The sequence below is a fragment of the Tachysurus fulvidraco genome, chromosome 13 (genome assembly GCF_022655615.1).
Source record: "Tachysurus fulvidraco isolate hzauxx_2018 chromosome 13, HZAU_PFXX_2.0, whole genome shotgun sequence".
Lineage (NCBI taxonomy): Eukaryota > Metazoa > Chordata > Actinopteri > Siluriformes > Bagridae > Tachysurus > Tachysurus fulvidraco.
In genome coordinates, this window is record NC_062530.1 from 24,031,098 (window position 1) to 24,049,061 (window position 17,964).

General features: G+C 43.1%; 2 protein-coding genes and 1 long non-coding RNA gene across 3 annotated transcripts; 1 reads left to right on the plus strand and 2 right to left on the minus strand.

The window, feature by feature from the left end:
* Positions 1–220: 220 nt before the first annotated feature.
* Positions 221–5,357, plus strand: larp6a (La ribonucleoprotein 6, translational regulator a). Its single transcript, XM_027161391.2, has 3 exons — positions 221–968; positions 2,276–2,474; positions 3,485–5,357. The coding sequence occupies exons 1-3, from the start codon at positions 337–339 to the stop codon at positions 4,598–4,600; spliced, it is 1,947 nt and encodes a 648-aa protein (XP_027017192.1). The 5' UTR covers positions 221–336; the 3' UTR covers positions 4,601–5,357.
* On the minus strand, positions 5,056–7,255 carry LOC125146183. Its single transcript, XR_007144670.1, has 2 exons — positions 5,762–7,255; positions 5,056–5,472 (listed from the first exon to the last, which is right to left on the minus strand). It is a non-coding gene; the product is annotated as an uncharacterized LOC125146183 (long non-coding RNA).
* Positions 7,256–9,122: 1,867 nt separating this feature from the next.
* Positions 9,123–17,771, minus strand: tm2d3 (TM2 domain containing 3). Its single transcript, XM_027161392.2, has 6 exons — positions 17,609–17,771; positions 16,259–16,396; positions 15,524–15,678; positions 14,965–15,139; positions 10,351–10,426; positions 9,123–10,157 (listed from the first exon to the last, which is right to left on the minus strand). The coding sequence occupies exons 1-6, from the start codon at positions 17,715–17,717 to the stop codon at positions 9,992–9,994; spliced, it is 819 nt and encodes a 272-aa protein (XP_027017193.2). The 5' UTR covers positions 17,718–17,771; the 3' UTR covers positions 9,123–9,991.
* Between the last annotated feature and the right edge of the window lie 193 nt (positions 17,772–17,964).

A 17,964-nucleotide genomic window follows, 5' to 3' on the forward strand; every position in this document is an offset into this window, starting at 1 on the left:
GCTTAAAATTAAGACTGAATGCTAGAAGAAAAAGGCTTAATTTTCTCCTTGCACCAAAAGCAAATCCCATCACAACCCCAGTGGAAAAGCCTCTTAACCAATTGGCATTAGAAGAAAAGTGGGTCGAACCATTTAATTGTTGCAGCTGCTGCTTACTAATTGCTAAATTGCACTCAGGTGAAATTTGCAGGCCTTCATAACTATATAAGTCATTTGCACTAAAAATAAAAGTCGGGCTCCTTTAATCTTACAATAAAAAAAATAAGAGCAAAGAAAACAAAGCCGACAGTAACAACATTATAATTATTAATAATATTAATAAGATCAACAGCAGCGATGCAGGTTTTGGTGAACGCCTTCTTGCGCTTTCTCTCCTTCCTGCTTCCTCCCTCTTGGCTCCAGCTCGCGTTTCGGTGGTGGGTTGGGGGAGATGAGTGCGGAGGCTCTCCGTGGCCCAATCGCGGCGCTCCTTTCGCGCGCAGAAAGCCTCTTATTGCGCACGAGGAAGTGGACTCCAGTTGTGTCTCTCTCGCCGTCGTTCCTGCGCCCTCCGCCGCCACCGCTGTCACCTCTCCTCCTCCTCCTCTTGCGGACGGCCGGGGATTTCCGTGGCACCGAATCCGGGAAGCCGCGGATCTCGTCCTGGCAGCTCCGTTCGTTATTTCCGAGCGCCGGTGCCGAGAAGCGCGAAGCTCTCTGTCGCCGTGCGATCACCCAGGAGGCGCAATCGAGGACACAGAAGCACCGTGTAGAGCGCGCTGGTCCGCTACGGTCATGAGCGCGGCTACGGAGCTGCCGAACCAGGTGGAGGTCATGAGCGCCGCCGCGGGCTTCACGGACCAACGCTTGCGCGAGATGGGGACTCCGGTAACCATCACTGTGGCCATCCAGGCGGCGGAGGACGAGGAGCCCGACGAAGAGGAGACGATCAACAGTGAAGACGAAATTGTGAGGCACGAGAAATCGAGGTGTGTTTCTTCTTCTTTTTAAAAAAAAAAAAAAAAAAAAACAACCGTAAGTTTGATCTCAATGGTTTTATTCCTATAACGCTGTAACAGCATAAAGAAAAATGTAGCAGTGTTTTGTATCGTTTAATGAACGTTGTGTATTGTTTTAATATGAACTGTACATGCAAAAACCTTCAAAACAATGCTCACGTTATTTACATGTTGCGTAATAGACAGACCTTTTTGTGATTGATTCTTTAATCATTTCTCACATGAGTATCAGGTTAGTATACGAATTGTATATTACATATTCCTCAATCATAACTTAGACTAACCTCTATTTTATTGAATATATAGATATGAGCACGAGAGTGTTTATAGAGGTGTGTATATCTATATACACACACCCGTAACTGAGCACCTGTAAATTGTGTCTTACTGACGTCACAGATTGGAATGGTACCAGACCTGTTGCTCCAATTCCCCCCTTTACATCATCAGGCATGTATTTATTGTTCTCTGCATTACTGGCAGCTGTAAACACGTCATTTTCTACTCCCAAATACACCCAGCTCGATTTTATTTTTAAAAAAAAGTCTAAAAATAGGTGTGTGGGTAAAGAGCCAACGCTGAAATGTGAAGTCATTGAGCAGGATTGGGAAACCGGTACAATATGAACTAACCCTCATTCCAGAGAAAGTTATTTTGGCAAGTTGTTGCAAGTTTTGATCGCTTGTGAGGTGCAGCGTAGGCTTACAACTAAAAACTTTGTAGTGGCTATAGAATGCGCTGTATCGATTGTAGTACATGTAATGTATTTTGTCAATTTTTAGCATGCATTCTGGTGATGAATCATTTTTAAAAGCCATTGGTTATGTGTTAATCAATTGTTTCCTTAAACCTGTTAATTTTTTGAATTCTTTTGAATGGGGTGTGTGAAGGGTTTCCTCCTGCTATTCACTTGATGAACGTGGTGAATGTTTTCACTTGTCAACATCCAGCTTTTAAAGGGTGTAGGGAGTCCACAGAAAGCCAATGAGTCATCCCTTTCAATTTAATTCCTGGCTCTTATTCAGAACCATCAAGTAGGCAACTGGTATAATGAGCAGGCGTTTTGTAATTGCAAGCTGATGCAGGGAAGATTTGGAGTGATCTGTCTTTTGAGTGCACCACTGAAGCTGCCTGGCAGCCACCATACGGTCAGGTGGAGAAGGTTTGACTTGAGGGCCTATGTACAAAAATCCATGTTGAATTTGCTTACTACAGTCTCCCTATATTAAAGAAGACATGGTGTTGAAGCCTAACCCTTATTCTCCTGTCTTCCTCAGTGGTGCCGGCACGAGTGGTGGAGAGTTGGAGGAGGAGAGCTGGCAGCCCCCGGATGCTGAACTTACCCAGAAGCTCATAGCTCAGATCGAGTACTACCTGTCCGACGAGAACCTGGAGCACGACGCCTTCCTGCTCAAGCACGTCCGGCGCAATAAGCTTGGCTTCGTCAGCGTCAAGCTGCTTACATCTTTCAAGAAGGTCGGTCGTGAGCACAGATCTGCACTGAGAATGTATTACTGCATCCAGAGAGAGCTGACAACTGTTGCATAAGCTGTCAATTGGGCGTATGAATCATGTGTTCAAGAAAGCCTGTGCTTCAAAAATGCAGCATTTGATCAAACAATGTTTGCATCCATCGTCATGGCTTTCCAATAGCACAGATAAATAGAAGTCGATACACTTACAGCATTTGGCAGAATGCTCCACCAACTCTCAATAGTAACTATCCAGGGCTTTAAACCATAGTTTAATGTCTAAACCCTTCTGACAACCATCATTTTAGAATAACAGTTTGTCCAAATTGAACAGTATTGGAGTTGCAAATATTTTGGCTTCTTAGGCAGCTGTACAAACTCTTGGACAATTCAGGAGCTCCAGAAGTGCTACAGAAGCATTGTGTTGCTTAACTGTTGCAGCCTGCACTCTGACTTCCTCTTTTATTTCCTGCTCCTGCTTGTGATGCAAATCTCGGATGATTAGTAATACAGGAAGTTATAGCTCACAACTTTGACAGGCTGGATTTATTGCAGGTTTACTAGAATTAAAATATTGCCATTAGGGCCCAATTTAATCGTTATTATTCTGGGGTGAGTGAGAAGTAGCCTTTGTAATTGGCAAATTTGTAGGTAATTGGTGTAATGCTGCGTGGGCTGTTCAGTCAAGAGGTTTAGATTCATTTTCATTTTTTCTCCCCCCCACCATGACACCTACCAGGTTTGCACTTGTACAACCTGGTCATCATTTTCATTATGGAGGTTTTAAGTGTACCAGTATATTAGGTCCATACACTTGATATTAATACACGTATTGCCTACATTTGTCCCAAGTAATGTTGGTCTAAAATGGAGTTACTGATGGACTGATCACTACTTGATTGATTCAAAACCCCATGTTTCTTGAAGTTTGCTAATCACAACCTTTTTAGAGTTTTTCATGATGTGGTACTTTAAGTTAAACAATTAAGTGTGGTGTTGATTCTGTTCTCTCAGGTAAAGCACTTGACCAGGGACTGGAGGACGACTGCATATGCACTGCGCCATTCCACCCTGCTGGAGCTGAACGAAGAAGGTCGGAAAGTTCGCCGCAGGACGAGCGTGCCGGTGTTTGCCAGTGAGTCTCTGCCGAGCCGCATGCTGCTCCTGAGTGAGCTACAGCGTTGGCCTGAGCTAGGTGTAGCTCTGGCAGGTGGGGGCGGGGCTGGAGACGGGAGCCCTGGGGCAAACCCAGCCCAGCAGGAGCGGCTCATGGAGCTTCTACTCAAGGCCTTTGGCACTTATGGCCCGATCGCCTCGGTGCGTGTGCTGAAGCCTGGCAAAGATCTGCCACCTGATCTGAAGAAGCTGAGTGGGCGCTACTCACAGCTGGGCACTGAGGAGTGTGCCATTGTCGAGTTTGAGGAGGTGGAGGCAGCTGTGAGGGCCCACGAGGCCTACTCTGGCCAGCAGGTAGATGGGAATGGCTCAATGGGGCTCAAGGTTGTGCTGATTGGCACCAAGCCACCTAAAAAGAAGGTACCCAAGGAGAGGCAGCGGGAGGAGAATGGAAATGCAGGTGGAGGGGGAGGATTACGCAAGAGCCGCTCACTGAACAGCCGTGTACGTGAGCTTCAGTATCATGGAGATGACTCTGCCTGCAGTTCCTCCGAAACAGAAAGCAACCCCACCTCACCTCGGCTCGGCCGCAAGTCGCGTTCATGCAACAAGTTGAGTCCTGGTGGCTTCCACTTAAGCCCAGCCGTGTCTCCTCGCTCCAGCCCATGGAACAGCCCACGAGCCAGCCCTTGTGCTCAACGCAAAGCACCACCTAATGCCCGCTCACCCCTGGCCAGTGAAGGCAGGTTGAGCCCTGAAGCTGGTCGCCGCTGGGCTGATTATTCCTCGGACAGCAGCTTGACTCCTTCAGGAAGCCCGTGGGTGCAGCGCAGGAAGCAGGTGGCCAGTCAGGAGAGCAGCCCAGTGGGGAGTCCCATGCTGGGCAGAAAGATCCAGAACGCAGACGGCCTTCCCCCTGGTGTTGTGCGTCTGCCCAGGGGGCCGGATGGCACTCGTGGGTTTCACGCAGTCTTGGTGGCAGAACGGGGCAAAACTGCAGCCACTCAAACCTGACTTGAGCAAGGGAGAGCCTCACTTCTCCCAAACCGGCAGCACTGAACTATAGCAGTGAGGTTTAAGCATCGTACACCACAATGTCATCAAGGCGAAGCATCATTCTGCAAAAATGGGCCACTGATCTACTGCACAGTCTGTTTTTGATTTATTTGTAATACCTTTTTTATATGGATATTTCCTTTTGGATTTTGTTTTATATGGACGTTCTAAACAGACTTGGTTTTGGTATTACAAGTAAGGAATGAGTGCAAATGTCACTGTTCCATACTGGATTAAAAAAAAGTTTATTTTTGTTTGTTGTGGACAGTGGTATAGGCATGTGGATGTGATGGATCACTTAATGCCTTGTTGCACCTAAAAGAAGCAGCAATGAAAAATTCTGTGGCCATACAGTAGGTTCTTTCCTGGAATTAGGCTTGAATAGTAATCACTTGATGATGTTTTGTTTTTTGTTTTTTTTTATTTTTTATTTGCTTTTTAATTTTTTTTCTGCCTTTTCTGGGCTATAGTTATTTTAAGGGATTACTACTTTAGCAGGAATGTGGTTCATGGAGTTTGAATCCTGAATCTGAAGCCCTATCTGTGTTTCAGTGTAGGCTGTAAGAGATGGGAGGTAGTGAGGCATCCAGCCTGGCTCCAGCGTGTAAATATGCTTTGCTTTTGCCTTTACAGTCGGGGCAAAGTAGTGCACATTTCATACTGTACAAAATAAATCACTGCAATGCCATTCATCTGGTGTTCATTGCCTCTTCAAGCTGTGTTGCTCTGTGACTTATTTGTATTCATTATGATTATCTTCTCAAAACAAAAGTGTAGCGCATGGGGATCACCAGCGGCAGTTCCTGATCCGTTCCATTCTGCACATCAATCTGAAAATGAACTCCATTAATTGTTTGCTCAAAGGTACAATGAACATAAGTTTTTTTTATATTTATTGAGGCGAAGCTGGCGAGAGCGATCTAAACCCTAACTGTAGCGTTTTTTTGTTTTTTTTTCTCTTCCAGTCTCAAGTCTTTCTTGGTAGACCTTAATCATGTGTAGCTCTGATTTATTCTAAAATCAACACTGTAGGTTGCCAGTAGAAATGCTGCTCAGCTCTGTGCCTCTAAGGGCGAGCATGCAGGGCGTAAATGCGGCACAGATGGACTGAGGTCTTACCAGGATTTGTCGAACGTGGGCCGAATCAGAAACGCTGTGTGAGGCCACAAACCACCACTTGTAGAGCTCTGTTATCCCTGATGATGAATTCCCCACTGTGGAAAAAGGTATCATTTTTAAAATTTCCTTAGCAACTGGCTGGAAAAAAAAAATTAATAAAAGCTTGCTGAGGAACGTTTTGATCAGGTTGAAAAAAGGTTTGCAGACATTTGTTTGAAATGTGCGTGTGTGTCTCTCTCTCTCTCATTTATTAATTTTTTTTTCTACCATCACTGAATTACACAATAGTTTATTTTCCTAATTTGCAAGTCAGTCAAATTGGCTAAATTAACCCACAATGTCATATGAGTAGCTAATGGTGATGACTAGAGTCTTGTATTCAGATAATGAAGTCTGATGCCACAGGGGTCATTTTACTCTTAAACTGACAAGCTCAGTATGATCCTGTACATGGTCAGCCTCTGTCTTTAGCTGTAGACTCACTTTCTTACTTTCCAAATAGTGTTCAAAGCTATATGTACTAATAGCACAACGTTGTGGTCCGTGGTGGTCGATCCTGAAAGTCCTCTCTCTACCGTATGTTGTCTGTGTATGAACGCATGATGTTTTGAGGGAAGTATCTGTCCATTTCCTGAAGCTTATAATACCTGGTATAGAAGCTTTTGTTGGAAACATTGAGTAAAGCAGGCTGAAGTTGATACTGATGAGAAACTTTTAGTGGGTGTAATTGCCCAGGCTACATGAGGTATTACTGTAGGTGCTTGTTTTTTTGCCCCATGTTGCTTTAATTACAGCCAGGGGATAAAAATGGACCAAAATTAGTGACATTACTGTGATTCTGCAGAGCGCTGACTTCAAGCTACAAGTTTCAATAACTAACACATGCTGCTGTCTGTAAGAGGTTTTTTGGGGGGTGGATTAAGGTGTGAAAACAAAACCTACACTTTCTCTGGTTAGATCAAAAACCTGGTCCTAGAACAGGAAACACAGATCACAAGTAAATGTTCATGGCACATCGTGAATGCCCACTGAAGTCTAAACCATGGTATTTATTTTGTGGGGGAGCTTTTTTTAAGGGCTTGAATGTCTTCAATGGTTATTTGAACGATTTTCAGATGAAATAGTCTGTATCTGGCTTGTAAAACGAGGCCTGGCCTGTAGAGATTTAGTCTTTTATAATGTGTAAAAGGTGTAAAGTATCAGAGGGTAAAAGAACATAACACACCTGAACAAAAGGAATAATTTAGCCCACAAAATTCAATGCACATAAGAGAAGAAAATGACTTGGCAGATGATTGTATTTATTTTTCAATCGATCAGAAAGCAAGCTACCGTCGGTCCTGAGCCACTCTGAATGAGATCACGATGTTGAACTCCTGGGTGGATGTGTGTGTGTGTGTGTGAGAGAGAGAGAAAGACGCTGACTTGGACTGAACTCAGCACTACTTAACGATCGGTTCACAAAGCCATGACTGCAGATTTGTAGCACACCCACTCATTGCTCTCCTCTTCTAATTAGTCTCCGGCTTGAGTGGAGGTGTCACGCGGAGAAACTGATCGTGGATCAGTGGCTGTGCCGCAGGCAGCAGGAGACCCTCGGCATGCGGAGGAGAGAGTGGGTGTTTGTGAGAGATGCTGATAGCAGGCGAGCCGATGTTGTCTTCACTGAAGGACCGGGCTGAAGCGTTTCCAATAGAAGTGCAGAAATGGAACATCTTGCTCGGCTTGGATATCGGGCTGAGGTGTCTGCTGTCCTCGGATTCCTGTTCTTGGTTCAACTTCAACAGATTGAGCAGTGACATGCTTTCCTGCTCATGACGTGTGTAATAAGTGGTTATTCGTTTTACTGTAGCCTTCCTGTCAGCTTGAAATATATCTTCTCTCTGGCTGTTCTACTTCATACTCTCATCCACAATCCTTTCCATCCACTGGATGTTTTTGGTTTTCCGCACCATACTTTGTAAAGATCTGGAGACTTACCTGGTATTACACTTAGTGAGCATTTTAGAAGGATGGGTTAAATAATAAGAAGGCTGAAGCACCCTTAGACAGCGGTTAGAATGGTCTATGCTTGTAATCCAGACGGCATGGAATTCAGCTTTTGAGGAGCTGAACATGAGCAGTGTCATGACTGCTTGTGAAGGAGATATTCCTCATGTTATTTGTGCTTCTATATATCCCACAGAATGGCACCATGGCTGATGTCACCACGACCTCACAGCTCCAAGATTCCTGGATCTCGGGTTAAGTCGGCATGGAGCTCCAGATGTTCTCCCAGTGGCGGAGGGTGTTTTCTGGTTTCATCCTCCCTCCCAAAAACATGCCTGTTCTACTAAATCCACCGGCTAAACTTGGCTGATCGAACCTACAGCTTTAGTGAAAGAGTGTACGATTACTTTTGTAGGCTGTGTTGTTATAATCTCCAAACCCACCACCAACACTGAATATATCCCATGGCATGGTGATAGATCTGAAGGAGAAATAAATAAATAAATAACCAAAATCTTGGATTAATAACTTATCCTGCCAAGTCTGTTTTCACACCTGACCATTTGTTGCAGAAGAGAACAGAACACTTTTATTTTAGAAATTTTATATTTGGATATTTAATGTCGTGTGTCGCCAAGTAACTGGTCTGCTTTTTGTTTACCAGCCATCTTGAGAAAGATTTCAAAAGATACAAATGAACCAAAACTGAGAGTTTTTTTTTGTGTGTGTCTTCTCTTTTGGGTCTGTACTAAACCATGTCAAATGGTTGTTTGTATCTTTGAACGCCGGGATCGTCTCTGTGTGGCGTAGGCCCACTGGCATCAGATAGGAGGAATATTAAACGTTGGAGAGCGAGTGTCTCGTGAGGTGTTGGCTGAGGAGAGAGAAAGTGTGTTTAGAATGCAGAAGGTGAAGCAGCGTTCGCTTGGCACACTCAGAGATCCGCCTCCGGCTTTCCTTTTATAAACAGCAGCACTGGCACGATGACAGCTTACGACGAGTAAGATTACAGCTTACGAGGCTGATATTTACAGATCCGCACTAGAGAAACGTGAGTCCAGTCCAACATTTGGGCTTAACATTATAATCTGCTTTTAGGAGTTTTACACACTTAATAGCTTTTTTTGTACTTGGTTCCAGAACATTCTATTCACCATTATTTTCGATAATTGTCCTTTTTATTTTGAGGTAAATGACATCCTCTGTTCGACGTCACTGATTGTTGTCTTTATTCTAAGATGAGACCTCAGCAGGGTATGGACACGATGTGTAAATGATCCTGATGCTACACAAACCGTTCTCCGCCGGACCGATTCACGGCAGTTCCTTTTGTGCTTTTTCAACATAAAAGAAAATGCAAAATTGTTCATGGTTGGATTTTTGCAGCATTTATTTCTATAATTACTCCACATTCATCCCTCGTATGATGACGATCAGTCATTTAAAAAAAACACATCGGAGTCGAAATATTTGCTTGGTGAAACCTAATGAACCTGAAGAACTGATATAATAATATAAACATTTGGTCTTATCAGGAGCTTTTTGGGTTTGTAAAAAAAAAAAAAAAAGGAAATGAGAAAATAAATAATGGTACAAATTCAGTTACTGCCTAGCGACAAACATTACAACAAACACACACCGAACAAGCTGAAGTATGTTACTGTAACAGCGTAATGGCACGGACACATCTTGAAATTTTTTTTGTTTCTTTTCAACGTTAAAAAAAGGCAAAAAGAATCTAAGGGTACATGTCATGAGTCTTTTTTTTTTTTCTTTTTTAATCTACAACTCATTTTCCTGATGAAGACTGATGGAACGCCTCACACACACCTAAGATAAAAACTGGCATTACAATTAGTCTCTGAGGTCGAGGATGAGGTCGAGGATCTTTCCCAGTCTTTTTTTCTGATGCAGAGAATTAAAATCTCACACCTTTTTGTTCAGCACACCTCAACGTGAGCACAGGAGTTCTTCTCCTAACCGGCAAGCTTTCTCGTATGTGCACTAGGACTGGGAATCATGCGGGCGGCTATGAAGTCGTTCACCTGTAGTGATATCAAGCGACACCTTGTGTTTATATGTGAACACAATAATCAGGTTTCCCTGAAGCCTAGTTGCGGTGAGAAACCCAGTTTAAGCTTAATCTCACTTCACTCTTTCAGTCCAGTCTGAAATTCCCTTTCTGTAAAAACAAATAGCAACAACCAAAAAAAAAAACCCTGTGTAACGTCACTTTCTGCCTCAGATATAGAGCGATCCATCAGCAGGCCCTACGTATCCCACGGCGACGAGGAGGACGTCAATGAGGGTCCAGATGCCCAGTCCGCCGAAGCTGAAAAGCTTGCCCAGTCCCTCTCTCCACTGACCCAGATAAAAGCGGTCGGCTCCGAACCCACCCAGAGTGATGCTGCGTGAAACCGGGAGACAACGAAAATGTCTTTACATCTTTCTCAAATTATGTCCATATCAAATACTCTGTAGTGGTCAAAAATGCAGGCAAATTCTTCACAAGTCATTCACAAGTCTAGTATTAAATATATTAATAAAATTATATGTTTAAAACATATAATTTACTTGGATTATATGAATATGAAAATCACCTGAGCGTCAGTGCTGTGGACCATTTGTATCCTCCGGTCCAGTTGCAAAACAGACGCTTCTGAAATTCCCTTTTTCCTGTTCAGACAAGACAGAGAAGGACAAAATGTCTACATTTTTCACTCACGTAAATATTTTAGTGTTACGTATTCGAGGCACCGATGTGCACGGATAACTACAGCACGTATGCAACGGTGTAGCCGAATATATATGAGCGTAATCTGCTTCAGACTAGAGATCTTGAGTGGCAAAAGTCCCACAAGTGGAAGGTTTTTACTTTCACGCAATAGCAGTTAGTCAGATATAAAGACCAGTGATCAGTAAACACTGTGGACGAACCGTACGAGTGCGATCAAAAACGGGTCCTGTGCGCATCTCTAGACGAGACCGAACGTGAGCTCGAGCAATACGGCTGAGATTGAATTCATACATTAACACTCTTGGTTAAGGCCACGCCCACTTTTCATTTCCGTTATTAAAACTGAGATTCCTAATAATCAAGCTGCGACCAAGTAAATACGTTTTATCGGAGTCTAAAGATACTTGACATTTATCTGTTAAAGAGTGTTTATCCGTGATATCCAAGTCATTTCCAATAAAAAAAAAAACACTGTGCCGGTAGCATTCAAATGTCAAAGCTGTGAGTGCTAGAACGAAATGACATTTATCTCAACATTCCCTGCTTAGCTCTATATTGACCTGCTGATTGATAGCAGCTACTCTTGTGCTTGAGCATCCAACAGAGACACCACTAGTGCATCTCTAACATCTTCAAGCTTCCTCTCTCGATTCACCGCACGGCTCTTCTGACGATAAACTCGTCTGCGCACACAGAAAGCCTGCTCATTTTCAATGCAGGTTTTCTCGCACAAACAAAAGGACCCTTTTCCAAACGGCGTATAACATGCGTATGAATGTAATCCCTCCAATGATACTCTGGTCACCTGAACCCATCTGGAGATAAATGGCTGAATGGATTCTGAACAAAGTGGCACTGGGTTACAGTGTGAGGACGCGAGTGGAGCGATAGATCAGCTATGTGAGGAATTATTCGAGAAGTTTGTGCTCCACTGGGAAGCGTTATCCCTAGACTAACTCAGCAATCGATTTCCTGTTCCTTCTCATCTCAGATCTCTTTAACCAGTGGAAACTAAGGCTTGTTGGATTGATCTAGATTTTTCTGTTAATGAGATTTTTCAGATTTTAAAACCTCTCTTCTAATTCGAAATCGTTCCGACTCGTCTCTCTATTTTTGCGGAACTTGATTAGTTTTTTTGAGGCTTTTATTCTGTACGATCCCTTAATAAAAATAATACACCATGTTAGCTAAGTTGAACATTAGTGTGAATCGTCCTAGATGTCCTTTAGCTCTTGTTGAAGTGTTGTTTTTTTTGGTAGCTTCCTCTCCCGGGCCCCTGAGAAAGACCCTTAACCCTCAATTACTCCTCTGTATAAATCAGATGAATATAAGTCGCTCTGGATAAGGATGTCTGCAACAAGCTCCAAGCTGCTGCAATCATTAACACTGTCCTGTGCTCAATGCAGGACTCTTATTCACACCATCTCAACACTCTCAGTGTCTCTTGCTTCTGCTGTATAAAGTTATAATCCTATTATCCGACGTTCCCTTTCGACTCCACTGGAGTTTCTTACTCACCTCCATCATCTCAGAGAGGTTTTTCCCCCTCCACCTCATCTGTTTTGTTAAAAAAAAATAAAAAATCTATACTCGTAAAATGTCATTTATTTTGCTCTTCCGAAATTCTCTTTCTACCAGAATAAAAGATTAAAAAGAGGTCAGTTCTGTAGCCCATTACATTTACAGAAGGATAATGCAGCGTGCTGTACACAGGCCCGGATAAAAGCATTCAGGGCATCGGAGAAGCACGCCAGACAAACACAAGTGTGTCTAAGTGTTGCTCCGTATATATATTTATCAGAACACAAAAAGAAATGTTTTGATTTTGTCACATTAATACAGATGTAATGACGGCTAATGGAGCAGTCTGGGAGCCGTTTCCAAAGCTGTTAATTGCTGTACACTTTTTGTTGTACTTCTGTACTGTCTTCAACTTCCCGTGTCTTATAAATATCATTAAACATTCATGTAAAAGATCTACATGCAACATCAGAGAAGCTTCTTATGTGAGGATCTGAGCACTAGTGTGATTGTTTGAACGAACACGGCAGCAGTTATCTTTCATTTAAATGCAAAAGGTTTTCACTTCTCTTTCTAAGAACAAATAAGCAGGAGAGGTGCAGCAAATAAAAACCTCAAAAAAGAAAAGAAAAAAAAACCCTCTGCTTCAAAACATCATGTGTAAGGAAAATTGCCAATTTGTGTTTGCCCTACAGGAAGAAAATAGCAATTCTTAACAATTCCTAGCTCGGAAATCATGCAATCGGTGTGCGTACAGAAAACACAGACAGACAGACACACACACACACACACAGACACACACAGACAGACAGACACACACAGACAGACAAACACACACACACACAGACAGACAGACAGACAGGCACACAGACAGAGAGGCACACAGACAGACAGACACACAGACAGACAGACAGGCACACAGACAGAGAGGCACACAGACAGAGAGGCACACAGACAGAGAGGCACACAGACAGACAGACAGACACAGAGACAGACAGACACAGAGACAGACAGACACAGAAACAGACAGACACACACAGACAGACAGACACACACGCACACAGACAGACAGACAGACAGGCACACAGACAGACAGACAGACAGGCACACAGACAGACAGACAGACAGGCACACAGACAGACAGACAGACAGGCACACAGACAGACAGACAGACAGGCACACAGACAGACAGACAGACAGGCACACAGACAGACAGACAGGCACACAGACAGACAGACACACACACACAGACAGACAGGCACACACACACAGACAGGCACACAGACAGACAGACACACACACACAGACAGACACAAACACACAGACAGGCACACACACACAGACAGACACACACAGACATAGACAGACACACACACACAGACATAGACAGACAGACACACACAGACAGACACACACACAGACAGACACACAGACACACACAGACAGACACACACAGACAGACAGACAGACACACACAGACAGACAGACAGACACACACAGACATAGACAGACAGACACACAGACATAGACAGACAGACACACACAGACACACACACACACAGACAGACAGACAGACAGACACACACAGACAGACAGAAACACACAGACACACACACACACACACAGACAGACACACACAGACAGGCACAGAGACACATACACACAGACACAGAGACACACAGACACAGACACATACACACAGACACATACACAGAGACACACAGACACATACACAGAGACACACAGACACATACACAGAGACACACAGACACATACACAGAGACACACAGACACAGAGACACACAGACACAGACACAGAGACACAGACACAGAGACACAGACACAGAGACACAGACACAGAGACACAGACACAGAGACACAGACACAGAGACACAGACACAGAGACACAGACACAGAGACACAGACACAGAGACACAGAGACAGAGACACAGAGACAGAGACACATACACCGCGACCTTTTTTTTCAAATGAATCAATGTTTAAAGGCCCCATGTGATGGAGATGATGCTGTGCACTGCACTTTTTTGGAAAGACAACATAGAATAATTCTTGAAATGATGGTATGAATAATTGTGTCTAGAACATAAGCACTTTGTCCTCCGTATACGGAATAACGAATCTGGTATTATCTGGTGTATCTGGTGAAGTCGCCTTGTTGCAGAGATTTAAGGCTTAACTGAAACAAGTATCGATTGAACCCTTTCCGAGCTGCACAGATTTTTTTTAAGCATATAAATCAGCGCTCTCTGACATTTATTGTATTTGTGTTTATTTGCCGTTTGCTTTTCCGAGGTTGTACTTTTCACAGCAGGGCGCTCGAACAAGACCTTTTGACCAAATCAATAACGTTTTGTTATTCAGTCAGGTTTGTGTGTGTGTACGTCATCAACCTATCTGTGCTGATTAAAAATGAAAAAAAAAAATTCTAAATTGAAATGGTGCCTTTGTACTGACGTCAAGTCTAAATATATAAAAAAAAAAATAGCCAAAAAAAAACACTCTCTCTAAAGGTTAACCATTTGAATTCCTAAATATTCTGGTTAAATTCTATATTTTAAGATGACGTCGTTGAAGCTCTGCTCTGAACACCAGGTATCTGGAGAAATATTACCCAGTTATTTAGGATGATGAATAAAGGGCTGGTGCAAAGCAGTCAGAAATTCATGTGGCCTCATTCCTAGTACTAAAACCTTTTAATTATTTATAAAAAAAATTAAAGAGAGAGAGAGAGAGAGAGAGAGAGAGAGAGAGACAGACAGAATAATAAGTGTCTAAGTCTTGACTTGACACTAATATATTTGGATTATAAATTTATCAATCTTACATAATGTATTTGTTCTACATTTTCGCATTAGCCTTTACATTTAATTTAATCAGCAGCTCTAAGGCTTCTCTCCTCACTTACATTCATGTGTATGTGCGTGTGAACTCATACCTATGCAGTTTACATGGTCCAGGACGGTGCAGGTGGCGTTATAGCGTTTTCGAGGGCAGTGCACGGTCATGCAGGTGGTAGAAATGTTGCAGCGATACAGAGCTGGATCGAGCTGCCAGCAAAACTGACAATCCACCGTCAAGTTAAAGACGGTCTGCTGCCGATCCGAGGCGTCCTGACGAAACACAGACAGCCGTTATCGGAAACGTCGCCGGGTCGTATCTGATCACCACACATTTTAAACGGTGTTCCAAAAGTATTTGCACCAATGAGAAATAATGGACGTCACCAGATATTAACAATGGTGGTGCCAATATTTTTGAAACATTGTATTCTTAAAACATCTTTGTAAAACCATACAGCTTCCTTATACAATGATAATTAAAAATGTGATGCAGATGGAGAAATACACAGATTCTGTCTAACAACAGTGAGTCCAATTAAATTTCAAGGGTCTGATAAAAATGATAAGCCAAATTCCTCTGCGGTGACTCAAGAATCATTTTCTGCTCTGGATCACATTTGGTACTAAAGAATTGTGATGTTCTGTCCTACACACCACACAGTGAACTCCTTTCTTGGCCCTGCAGGTGTAATTGGCCGCCTTTCCGTAGCTGCAGTTGTGATGATACGCACACGTGAAGCAGTCAGCTGGTAACTTATTACACAGTCCTCCACTGGGACACTTTGCCTCGTGATTCTCGACCAAAGAATCTGAAAAAAAAAATCAAGTCGTTTCTTTATCGTCAGTTCCAGAACAGCATGTGCAGCATGATGTAATACACGCTCAGGACAAAACACAACACAACACACACGTACACACAAAACAGAAAGATTACAAGTACACACTACATCAAGCGCAACACAGAACAGAACGGTTATAAGTACACACTACATCAAGAGCCACAGATGCACACACACACACGCACGCGCGCACACACACACACACCACAGAGACAGAGAGAACACTGCATTATGAGGTAAAATGGCCCAGCCCTGTGTTGTACGATAAGATCTTGGTATTGTGACCTTTTATTGAACAACACCCTTTTCACACAATTATCCTCAGTATATTTATAACCTGACTGACTGCATTTTTATTCAAATTTACTAATAGCGGATTGGACGGTGAAATCTATTTTTGTCACAGCTGTTTCTTTTCCTATAAATTTTCCATGTTATACGACTTAATTACATGAACATTAAACATCTGTACTGTGAAGCAGTGTAAATGTGATCGGTCATTTTTCACCATTTTGTGCCATAAATAAAAGCCTTTGTCTTGCCACCTTACTTGATGGTGATGATGATGATGAGGAAGAGGGGACTGCTGCTGCTGCTGGTTCTGCGGACCCAGCCGGACCTGGTACTGCCGGGCCGTGTTGAGGTGTGTAAGCAGGATCTTGACCCACATGTGCGGAGCTCAGGTACCCTGTTAAACAGAGAGACATGGCGATCACATGGCGATCTCTGAAAACAGGAGGGTTCTGAAATTCAGACATGGATAAATATGTAAGGTGCACAAAGCTGACAGTGAAGGAGCTCTAATAATAATAATAATTACATAGCAGCGTTTTTCATTTCTAATACTGACATGCTCCTGTTTCACCAGCGCTGACATCTTTTAAACCTCTTTACTTAAATTATAAAAAAAAATAAAATGTGGTTTTTTTGGTGCAACCAATCCTTCGTCGCCAGCGTTCCCAACAACCAATCCTTCGTCGCCAGCGCTCCCAACAACCAATCCTTCGTCGCCAGCGCTCCCAACAACCAATCCTTCGTCGCCAGCGCTCCCAACAACCAATCCTTCGTCGCCAGCGCTCCCAACAACCAATCCTTCGTCGCCAGCGCTCCCAACAACCAATCCTTCGTCGCCAGCGTTCCCAACAACCAATCCTTCGTCGCCAGCGTTCCCAACAACCAATCCTTCGTCGCCAGCGTTCCCAACAACCAATCCTTCGTCGCCAGCGTTCCCAACAACCAGACATTCATCACCAGCGTTCCCAACAACCAGACATTCATCACCAGCGTTCCCAACAACCAAACATTCATCACCAGTGTTCCCAACAACCAATCACTGAACCTATACCTATTAGCTTATAAGCGTTTAATTTCTTATGCGTTAGTTTCCTGATTTTTAGGGCATGTTTATATTTGTAAATGTGAACAGCGAGAAAAAAAATATTATAAAGACAATCTGTATTTCACAAATCATTTACTTCCAATCAAGCATCTTTATTTGCTAACTAGGCCAGCTCGTGCGCTAGCTAACTAAACTGGTGGAATAAATGACGTATTTTTGTCAGATAATATTTAAAATTGTCATATTTTATCGCCAGGTTTGAGTAAAGGTTACAGTGACAGCTACAGTAACACAAACTAGCATTAACACTAGCTACAGAAGGGCTTTGCCGGCCTAAACCTAAGTGACTCCTTGCTCCCTATATAAGTGCACTACGTAAAGAAACAAGTAACGGCTTGTGTACACTATCTAGTGCACTAACATATTACAGAGCGGGGGTTTGTACTTCAGCACACGCATAACGCTCGCGAGGTGAAGCTAACCATAGCATGTTAGCTTCCTTGGCAGAAATGACACAAACACAGACGACGACAAACGTACAGTTTCGATTCTCATTCTTACCATTTACGGATTTGAAGAACACATCAGTCAGTAGCAGGAATAATACGCCATATTTTCTCATAATGTTCCGCCCGCTTAAAAAAACGCACTTTAAGCCGTTAACGACCATATTTACAGTCTGGTTCAGATTCTTCCACCCCACCCGTTTTTTGGACGCTCACACATTTTAAACTGTAATTGGCTATGAGCACATTCAATACGCACAGCGATTGGCTCAAAATTGACTTACAATACGAATCACTAGCCAATCATTGACAAGGAGGCGGGATTTAACAGAATACGGGTGTGGAAATCATTTCCCCAACCATCAGAATCAGAAAGAGCTTTATTGCCAGGCATGTTTTCACATGCGAGTA

Bases quoted from the DNA above. Each gene is read 5' to 3' on its own strand.
- larp6a (XM_027161391.2), top strand. From the start codon at position 337: ATGCAGGTTTTGGTGAACGCCTTCTTGCGCTTTCTCTCCTTCCTGCTT. The intron at 969-2,275 runs GTGTGTTTCTTC...TGTCTTCCTCAG, and splicing joins GTGAGGCACGAGAAATCGAG to TGGTGCCGGCACGAGTGGTG. The intron at 2,475-3,484 runs GTCGGTCGTGAG...CTGTTCTCTCAG, and splicing joins TGCTTACATCTTTCAAGAAG to GTAAAGCACTTGACCAGGGA.
- tm2d3 (XM_027161392.2), bottom strand. From the start codon at position 17,717: ATGGTCGTTAACGGCTTAAAGTGCGTTTTTTTAAGCGGGCGGAACATT. The intron at 15,679-16,258 runs GTAAGGTGGCAA...TTTTTTTTTCAG, and splicing joins ATCATCATCATCACCATCAA to ATTCTTTGGTCGAGAATCAC. The intron at 10,158-10,350 runs GTGATTTTCATA...GGTTTCACGCAG, and splicing joins TCCACAGCACTGACGCTCAG to CATCACTCTGGGTGGGTTCG.